Source organism: Drosophila montana, unplaced genomic scaffold (genome assembly GCF_035044405.1).
Source record: "Drosophila montana isolate Dmon_TW-CO22-7 unplaced genomic scaffold, ASM3504440v1 contig_3468_1, whole genome shotgun sequence".
NCBI classification, from domain to species: domain Eukaryota; kingdom Metazoa; phylum Arthropoda; class Insecta; order Diptera; family Drosophilidae; genus Drosophila; species Drosophila montana.
The window spans coordinates 35,395-45,218 of NW_026998349.1; the positions used below are offsets into that span (position 1 = coordinate 35,395).

Sequence of the window (9,824 nt, forward strand, 5' to 3'; positions counted from 1 at the left end):
GAGTTGCGTGCCAGAAGGCGGCGCTTCAATGGTTTTAGTAAATGCATTTTCGATAAGGTCGCGACGAATCAATCAAAATGCGATATCACATAAGTCTAGAGTTCGGGAGTTGTGTAATCGTCAAATGTTTAAACTTTGTCATTAGGTAAAGCTATTTCACAGCACAAATTTATTTATATAAATAGCAGGCAATTTTTATTCAAAGTAAAAATTGAAATCAGTGTTTCGCCCATTTTCCACACAGGCAGGTGGAATTGTATGAAGTCCGCTTGAAATTAATTTTTAAAAGGAACGTTACAAAATCAGATTATACTTTTCACATACATCACAAAAGCTAAGTACCTTGTTATATTAAGCTTTATAGCTCTTACGGTTTAAGCATTGCGATTGACATCAATCAATCAATCAGAACAATTCATATATTTTCGACACATGTGGAAGGAATTTCACAAAACTCTGTCTAAGTTTTCACTTACATCATAAAAGCTAACAACTGTAAAAAATGTAGCTTGATCATCCATCAATCAATCAATCAGTCAATCAGAACAAACAGTTCAATAAACCTTACGCAAATTGAAATCTCTATTTGAAGGAGCTTGAAAATACATTTAAAATATAGAAAAGAACTTCGAATTATGTTTGAAGCGGATTGGCAAACATATCAAAAATGTTCAGACAAAAGATTTTCATCAATTTTCCACACATGCGGAAAGAATTTTCCAATAACACCGTCTTAGTTTTAATTAACAACCTTAAAGCTAACAACTGTCCAAAATTTAGCTTCGTAAATCTTAACGTTTAGCCAGGGCATTGATCATCAATCAATCAATCAATCAATCAGAACAAATAGCTTAATGTTTATTGATTTAAAGTAAGTTTATTTCATTTAAATGTTGCTTGACTTAAAATTAATTGTCACATTTCAGCCCAAATGTTTGCCGGCAAAGAGCAGCAGATCGCTCTGGGACTTGATAAAGTAGGCAAACGGATGTGTGGCAAGGAATTTCTTACGCCGGAATGCCAATACGGGCATGATGCGAAAAACTGTGGACAAGCCATAAAATGCCATCAAATATATATCTTTATATACATATATTTTTTTTTTTATTATTATACACCTAACATGCTGGATTAGTAGAAAAAAGATTTTTAGTACAATAAATTGTCAGCGCGTGCAGTCTTTAAAGAATGTTGTTTCTATTTTTGTGGCCCGCATAGTTCGGGGGCGCTTTAAACTCTCAAGAGCTTGCCGGCAAAGAGCACCGCGCCCTGCCTATTAACTATGTAATAAATAAATGGATGCTCGGCATGGAAACGTATCGGCTCCGGCTGGAACATGGGCATCGATGCAAAGCACATGACCATAGCTAAAAAAAAAAACAAAACAAACAATGGAAGACAAGAACGCAACAAACACGATTAAAAATAGTCCAAAATGATGGGAGACAAAGTTAGACCACAATAATGAAATGATCATGAGAAAGAAACAACACAAGATGAAGTTTTTTTTTATAGATTTGCATAGTTGTAATCCCATGTTAAAATAATATAGTTTTTATGGCATGTCTTTAAACTGTTGCAATTTGCCGGCAAAGAGCGTCGCATTCTGTTGATTGTTAATAAAATATAGGAATGGATGGACTGCAGCAAAATGGATGGGCTCCGGCTCAGCCATCAGCGAATCACAGTACATGAGCATGGCTAAAGGATTGGGAGACAATGCAGATTATTAGAAATGCGCCAGGAACAGGGATTGAATAATGAATAAATGAGAAGCAGTTGATGCAAGAGAAGGTCAGACAAAGCCAGAAATACTCTTTTGCTGGAGAAGGAATATTAATATAAGAAAGTAAATTCTGTAAACAAGTAATTTCTGCCTAATGAAGCTGATTCATTCTTATTAAAAAGAAGAAATATTTAAGAATGAAAATACATTTAAGAATAAAAGAAATCATATTCCTATTTAAAAGAGCTTGCTTTCCTAGTGCAATGAGCAATGAGTAATGACTAATGACTAATGAGCAATGACTGATGACTGATGACTAATGACTAATGACTAATGACTAATGACTAATGACTAATGAGTAAATGTGTAATGGAAGAAAGAAAGAACTCTTTTAATTGAAAGATCAAATGTGATTGCTCCCAAATTGACGCTTGAGCTAATGATTAAAGGGCGGGTACTTCAAATATAGATCTAATTTATGACAAAGCCATAACGCCCATTGTCCAGCTAACATGATTCATTAGCTTTAATCTCAATTGGTTTTTTCTGGAACTTTATTGTAAAAATATCGTGAAAATAGTTTTTTCAAGTTAGTGCAAAGTTAAATTTAAATTTTGTGCTGTTAGATAAGAAAATATAATTAGTTGTTATCAATTTTCAAAACTGTTGCAATTTGCCAACAAAGAGCGTCGCATTCTGTTCATTGACAATATAATAGAGAAACGGACGATCTGCCTCAAAGTAGCTGGGCTCCGGCTCAATTAATAGCATTTCACAGCTTACGACCATGGCTGAGGGGAATGAAAGACAAACACAGATGATTAGAGATGAGCTGAACTTGAATTAAGTTAGTTACAGATGAAATGTTTTTTAAACAAAGCTAAAGAGCAGAGAAAACCAAAAACCGAGCTAAGCTAGAAGGAATTGCTTTAAGCTATTTAATGTAAATCTATACTCTGTATTCTTATAAAGGGTTAATAGGATTAATTAAAATGTTCAATCCAACCAAACGACACATAAATACTTATACTAAAAGCTGCCTTTTATTGCTTATAAGAAAGAATACCCGTAAGATGTGTGCTAAAGCTCGTCGTGTGCCCCGCCGGATGCCGCCTCGAGCCGGACAACGGCGCCCATGAAGAGCGGCAGATGCTGCTCATGGGCCAGGACATAGATGAATGGATGATCGGCATGGAACTGGAGCGGCTGCTCGAGCGATATGAGGCTCCGTTTCTTGCGCACAACGGCGGCTAACAATGACAAACAGAGAAACCGAGAGAGAGAGAGAGAGAGAGAGACAAATTGTACAACAAGGACAACAATAAATATGGCATGCACCGCAATGATGATAATGGATGATTCCCTTGGAGAAATGGAGACGGCGCTTACCCGTGGCTGCAGCCGCCTCGGTGCCCAGCTCGTTGACATCGATGAAGGCCTTGTGTATAATCGCGGACACCTTCAGCGACTCCGGACTCTTCAGCATCTTGGAGAAGTTGGCCTTGTCGGAGAACAGCCGCGACATGCCCAGCTGGAAGAGATTTGGGTTTGTTTAGGTCAAAAGTCTTTTAGAGGCAACCGAACTCGACTTACCTGCTGGAAGGCGGGCGTCAGCTCCACCTGAAACTCGGCCTTGAACTTGGGCAGCTTGACCACCACCTGGCTGCTGTGCAGCTGATCCGTGATCTGTGCGAGTGGCGTGGTGCGCAGCTTCTCCTCCAGCTGTGCTAGGCCCGTTTTGCTGTTGGGCAACACAATCAGCATGGACAGATCCGAGTCCTTGTAGGGCAGCTCCAGCGCAGCGGCATCTAGATCGGGCAGGCTGGCATAGCGGAAGCGTTCCTTTAGATTCATCATGGGCACATCGACGCCATCGACTTCGTTCAAATGGAAGCGTTCGTTGCGGGTCGCATGCACCGGAAACTGATGCACCCAGTTGCCCTTGAAGTGTATCGCATTGATCAGCACCAGACGCGTCTGTGCGTCCAAGAGACTGGCCGGCACGAGATCCTTGATCAAACTGTTCGTCTGCTGCTCCACCCAGGAATTGATGGTGCCCGCCGCCTGCGCATTGCGCGCAAAGTCCACATTCTCGGCGGCCGAGAGAAACTGTTTGGCGAGCAGTGAATTGAATTCGTCGGCCAGCTCGTAGTCCTTCATCACGTAGATCTTGTTGGCAATGCGCAGAATGGAGCTCTTCTCGTACGCCGCGAGCACCTGATGAAAGCTCTCGGCTATTTTGCTGACATCGCTGGACACCAATCCGAGGCCACGGTCCAGCTCGTCGGCGGTCTCGCCGACGGCGCCCAGGCGGGCCATTGCCGCGCAGGTCTGTATGGAGAACGGCGAGAAGACGACGTTCGTGTTGGGCTTCAGTGCGATCAGTTTGCCGTACATATTCACGGAGAAGTTGGCCAGCCGGCGCGAAAACTCGGCCACATTGTTTGCACCATCATTTCCCATGGCGTTGGAGCTGGAGGGGGTCGTGGTCGGGTTGAGGTGCTGGGCAAGTTGCGTTGGCGCCTGGAGTAGCAGCAGCAGCAGCAGCAGCGAGAGCGTCACACGGACTGAAAAGAAACTGTGTTAGTATTGAGCGGCAATAAAAACTGTGAATGATATCATAAATTTATGTAATTCCCGTTGAATGAGTCACCTCGTCGAATGTTAATCAGTTTGTCGCGTTGTTTAGCCGTCTTGTTTGTTGCTCAAACTAAATACTTGTGTAAGAATGCGTTGTTTATGCTTGTTGTCGGCTTTCTCCAATGAGTTTTGTTTTCTTTTTATTTGCTTGCTTTCTTTTCGCTCGCAATGCGCATTAAATGGCGCTCTGTTCTGCTTGCACGGGCGTCTGAACGTCAACTGAATGCTGGCGCTCGCTGCGCAGTTGTTTTTACACGCCAACCACATGCACATGTATGCGTGCGTATGCGTGCGCTTGCAGTCGCATATCCACTTAACTGGCTTGCTCTCTATATCGTCTCTCTCTTTGAGTTTCTGTGCGCAACGCGCTCTTAAGTGTGCCCACATATGAAAAAGTCAGATCTCTCGCTCTCTCGCACTCTTTAACGCCCACTCTTTTGCTCTTTTGCTGGGGGGCGCTTATCAGCTGTTAATTGTTTTTCTTTTGGCTTACCGTCTAATTGCAAAAGTCGCTGCATTTGGCTTGCTAATTTTTGGTATTTATCAGCAAAACTTTATGATTTATAACAAATGAACACAACCGTTAAACTAGCTTTGCGAACAGCCACGACAAAAGTGCGATTCAAACTGACAGACAATTTGTTCAAAATTTTGATTTGCCTTCGCTGCTTCCCGGCTTATCAGCAGTTCTGAGTGAAAATCAGACACATTCACTGCGGCTCAAGACGCATAGTAAGTAAATATATAAGTAAATATAAATACATATTTATACATAGGAAAGTATGATAAGCCTGAACTAGTCAGATTAAACATAATTTTTAGCAAGTTTTGTTCAGTATTATCTTTTGGTTGCTCATAAAGACAAACAGGCCACATCAAATTGGGTGCTATCAAAATAAAAGAGCAACTTATCAGCTCGAAATTTTGCTCTTCCTGCTCGAAGAGAGTTTGCCAGGCTGCTGGCTGCTCTCTTTGGCCCCCATATGTAATGTCAATAAATGAATTTGCTTGAAACTTCTGGAACCAAATCCGTTAATAGTTTACTTTTATAGATGACTGTCAGTGGCATTTGCAGCATTGCGAATTTATGGCTAGAAGAGGCTCGAAGGCAGCCACGCGGTCTGCTCTTTCTCTTACTCAGTGTGTCTACAATTTATTATTCATAATTTATCTTATCTCTTATAACTGAGAATACTTGCGGTCTGACTCACGCCAGGCGTTAGTCTGCTCCATACACTCGGTTAAATCGGTTGGTTTTGTTATTATCATTTCAAATGTCACTTTCAATATCTTGTCGAGATTTTCAAGTATTTCCTCGCTAATCTTTTGGAAATTTATAAATACTAGCTGGTGTCAACTTTCTTTTGACTGTGATTTTCTGTCAAGTTTCAACAGTTTAGTTATATTGAAAAAAAAAAATAAAATCAGTTTTAAGCAATGACTACGCGCGGAGTCGAACCCGGTACCCCCTGACTTCGAGTTGAGCTCTCTTCCTCTTAGCCAAAAGCTAGTGTGGGGAGTTTAACCCATTTGGAGCTCGAACTCGATTTTCGAACTCGACTTTCGATACTCTCCCTTAATTTAGTTGCTTTGAGTTACCTGTTATTCCTGACTAAAAATCCGTTTGATTTCCTACAGTTCTCGTTCTGTGCTGCGGAATATGAGCGCTTGCCAGGATACTTACAATGACTTTGCCAGGGACCTGTACGATGTGGCCACCAGGAACGATACCAGCCCGAGCTGTATACCAAGCACCAATGCAATTATCTCGCCCATCTCGATACAAACATCGCTGATGCTGGCCTTTGTGGGCGCGGCGGGCAGAACGGAGGATGAGCTGCGCACGGGTTTGAAGCTGGGACCCGGCGACCGGCAGGAGATCGCCAAGAGCTATCACGATTTCTGGACGCAGATGTGCAACTACGGCGCCAAGATGACACTGAAATCCGTGAATCGTCTCTTTGTCAACCACAAGCTGAAATTGCAGCAAGAATTCAAGGATCTATCCGAGGATTACTTCAAATCCCAGCCGGTGCCGGTGAATTTCGCAGACGCGAACGCGGCCACACAACAGATTAACGCCATCGTGGAGCAGGCGACGGAGAACAAAATCCGGGATCTGCTGCAGCCGGATGCGGTGAATGCCGCAACGAGCGCAATCTTGATAAATGCGCTCTATTTCAAGGGTTTGTTCCAGAAGCCCTTCACGCCCGAGTCGACAATGCTCGACGACTTCTATCTGGACGAGCAGGCGCGCATCGCGGTGGACATGATGTACCAGGAGGATAAGTTCAAATATGCGGAGCTGCCGGAGCTAAATGCCAGAGCCGTCGCCCTGCCCTACGAGGACTCGGACATAAGCCTGCTCATCCTGCTGCCCAACAAGATATGCGGCCTGCCGGAGCTGGAGCATCGGCTGGCCAATCTCAGCCTGGCCAACAACATTGACAGGCACATGCAAATGGAAGATGTGGAGATTGCTTTGCCCAAGTTCACAATTGAGTACGATCTGGATCTGAAGGATACGCTACAGCAGGTGGGCTATAGCTAAGCTAATTAAATGTGCCGCAAAACTCATGCGCTTCTCACACAGCTAGGCATCTCGGAGCTCTTCGGCGATGCGGCCAATCTGAGCCGCCTTTTCGAGGAGGCAACCGGGCAGAAAATCTCAGCGGCCAAGCATCGCGGCTACATCGATGTCAACGAGGCGGGCTCCGAGGCAGCCGCCGTCACATGTAGGTTCCCCATGGAGTACAGATAATCTAATTATTATTCCAATGATCTTTCCTCTTCCTCCCGCCCCTTTGCAGTTCTGAAGGTTGTGCCCATGAGTCTGAATATGCAGAAGAAAACCTTCAAGGTGGATCATCCCTTTATGTTCTTCATACGCAACAGCAAAGCCGTCTTCTTCGCTGGTCGCTTTGTGGCGCCCCTAAGGAAGGAGCTGCTCGTGCCCAGCCCAGCGCCCGGGGCCAGCGATTCCATGCGAAATCAGATGGAAGACACGAGTGTTGACTAGTGTTGACTAACGTTGTCTAGTGTTGACTAGTGCTGACTAGTGTTGACTTGTGTTGACTAGTGTTGACTAGTGTTGTCTAGTGTTGTCTAGTGTTGACTAGTGTGGACTAGTGTTGACAAGTGTGTGCGTTTGCGTGTTTTATCCTAAATTAGGTATTTCAACTTAAATGTATTAGACAACTATTTTGCTTGAAATATCACTTTAAACTAACTAATCTTTAGTCTCTTACTAAGCGGATTGCATTTTACGACTTAATCTTCCATTAATATTACAATTGGATCTTGTATCATTTTTCACCTATTTTCCACTCTTCTGTGTGGAATTGGATATTTACAAGCTTAGCAGCCAATTGGATCTAATAACGAAGGGCTGATTGCAAGCATTTTTCACCTATTTTCCACTCTTATGTTTGGAATTGGATATTTACAAAGTTTGCAGCGAATTGGATCCAAAAACGAATAGTTGCTTCTAACCACTTTTCACCCATTTTTCCACTCTTGTGTGTGGAATTTGATATTTACAAGGTTTGCAGCCAATTGGATCCAACAACGAATAGCTGCTTGCAAGCACTTTTCGCCTTTTTTCCACTCCCTTATGTGGAATTGTTCAAGGTAACGTTTGAGAGCTTACGCACGTCAACAAAGCTACAGTTTTTATTTATATCGACTATTTATAGTTTAACTAATTGCTTTTTATGTGTGTTTAGAGAGAATAGCGTGCCAATCGCATATAATTATTTATGACAATTATTCATGCACATTTTACTATCGAAACGCTGGTCATGCTTTGTTTATAAAAACTAGTTAATTGTTGCTCTGATAAGAGTCGACGTCGAATTGCTTCGTTTTCGATATAAAAAAAAAAACCCCAGAGATTAGCGTTTACTTCCTCTACAATCGGTTAAAGTCAACTATTGATAAATCGCAGTTCAATTTCTTGCACAAGCTCAACTCTGTGAGAAGCGAAGAGAGAAGCTGTCCGCCAAGCTGTTGGCCAGAAGAGAATTTGTTCGCGTTTCTGGCCATTTAGAGCTGTGGCGTATTTTTTTTATTTTATATATATAAATATTCTTTACCATATATGACTAGAAAAGCAGAAAAGCTTAAACTGGGCGCAAAGCTGGGATTTACCTCAACTATTATACTATCTGTCTTTTTTTTTAATGTACTTTATTTGAATAATTAGACAACAGCTGTCGGGTATTCACCCACAGAATTGTTTTTCGCGTTCAAAATAATGTCATTAAATGACATCATCTGAGGTCATCAGCAAAAAAGAGGTGGAAAAAAAAAGGAAAGAGAATTGAAGAGTATGAGACATGGCAGGCTGGGAGCGTTAATATATACTCTTAAATAAATGCTCTTTGTTTCTTTTAAGCAATTTATCAAATTTGACATTTGGCCAGAACCCAATTGAAAATTGATAAGAAGCTTATCATCTTAGAAAGCAAACGTATGTTAAAGGGGTAGGGGAAGGTTTCTCTGATGCCATCAAATATACATATAAATATATATATTTAAATATATATATATATATTCATGGTCAGAATCTAGAGCCTACTCCATTGAGCCACGCCCATGTGTCTGTCCATCTGTCTGTTTGTCTGTCAAAGTCTAGAATAGCTAGAGACTTAAAAGTAGAAAAGTATAACCTCATATTGCTCGCGCAGATTAGATTCATTTCAAATTATCGATAAGCTAAATCGATAAATATCGATTCTAACGCTACGAAGATAGGCTTAAATTCATTTAAAATTATCGATACCCACATCGATAAATATCGATTCATTTCAATTGGTCCATAGCTAAATATCGATGTTGACGCTATGAATATAAAATTAGATTTGACGATAAACAAATCGACAAATATCAATGTTGACGCTATGGAGATAAGGTAGTATTCATTTCAAATGATCGATAACTTAATCGATAATTATAGATTTTCGCCAAATTTCGTATTGTAGATTCCTTTTGAGTATACACAGATCCAGATTGAAGAGAAACAAATGGTAAGGAAATTAAGCTATTACTTTATAGTTATTAGAGGTCTTGGGCTTTACCAGAAATATTCATAAGAGATGGTCTATAAAGGAAGTTCATCAGGAATGTATTCCCCAACTGAAGAAGAAGCACAACAGCTTGCTTTAAATTTGGTATGCAAATCAATAGACTATAATTTCTGACAGAGCACAAGAGCAAACTTGCTGCAGGCAGCAAACACATCAAGAGCCTGGCCCCGGCTCGAGCGAAGGACAATCGCATCGCATCGCAGCCATCATTAAGGCTGAGCTGATTTTGGCAGGCGTCGGCGCCAGGTCGGCTATTAACCGGCGGCAACAAAGAGAGGGATAGCCGGGCAGCCGGGCAGCTTAAATTGAAAAACGTTAATCGCCTTTGGGCCCAAACATATCAGAGAGAGCTCAGCATCTGGATCTGCCTG

General features: G+C 41.9%; 2 protein-coding genes across 7 annotated transcripts; one reads left to right on the forward strand and one right to left on the reverse strand.

Moving 5' to 3' along the window:
• Positions 1-857: 857 nt before the first annotated feature.
• LOC135434947 (alaserpin-like) lies at positions 858-4,987 on the reverse strand. 6 transcript variants are annotated; one of them, XM_064691761.1, is made up of 5 exons: positions 4,860-4,987; positions 3,320-4,293; positions 3,116-3,257; positions 2,793-2,976; positions 1,238-1,367 (listed from the first exon to the last, which is right to left on the reverse strand). In XM_064691761.1, exons 1-4 carry the CDS (start codon positions 4,882-4,884, stop codon positions 2,807-2,809), a joined length of 1,311 nt encoding a protein of 436 aa, XP_064547831.1. In that variant the 5' UTR covers positions 4,885-4,987; the 3' UTR covers positions 1,238-1,367; positions 2,793-2,806. The 6 variants fall into 6 exon arrangements, with proteins under 6 accessions (XP_064547835.1, XP_064547834.1, XP_064547831.1 ...); XM_064691766.1 differs by lacking the exon at positions 4,860-4,987 and adding an exon at positions 4,380-4,588 and having other exon boundaries at positions 1,240-1,367; XM_064691762.1 differs by lacking the exon at positions 1,238-1,367 and adding an exon at positions 1,685-1,701.
• A 514-nt stretch (positions 4,988-5,501) lies between these two features.
• LOC135434920 (serine protease inhibitor 42Dd-like) lies at positions 5,502-7,422 on the forward strand. Its single transcript, XM_064691733.1, has 4 exons — positions 5,502-5,615; positions 6,005-6,902; positions 6,960-7,101; positions 7,177-7,422. The coding sequence occupies exons 2-4, from the start codon at positions 6,027-6,029 to the stop codon at positions 7,383-7,385; spliced, it is 1,227 nt and encodes a 408-aa protein (XP_064547803.1). The 5' UTR covers positions 5,502-5,615; positions 6,005-6,026; the 3' UTR covers positions 7,386-7,422.
• Positions 7,423-9,824: the final 2,402 nt, after the last annotated feature.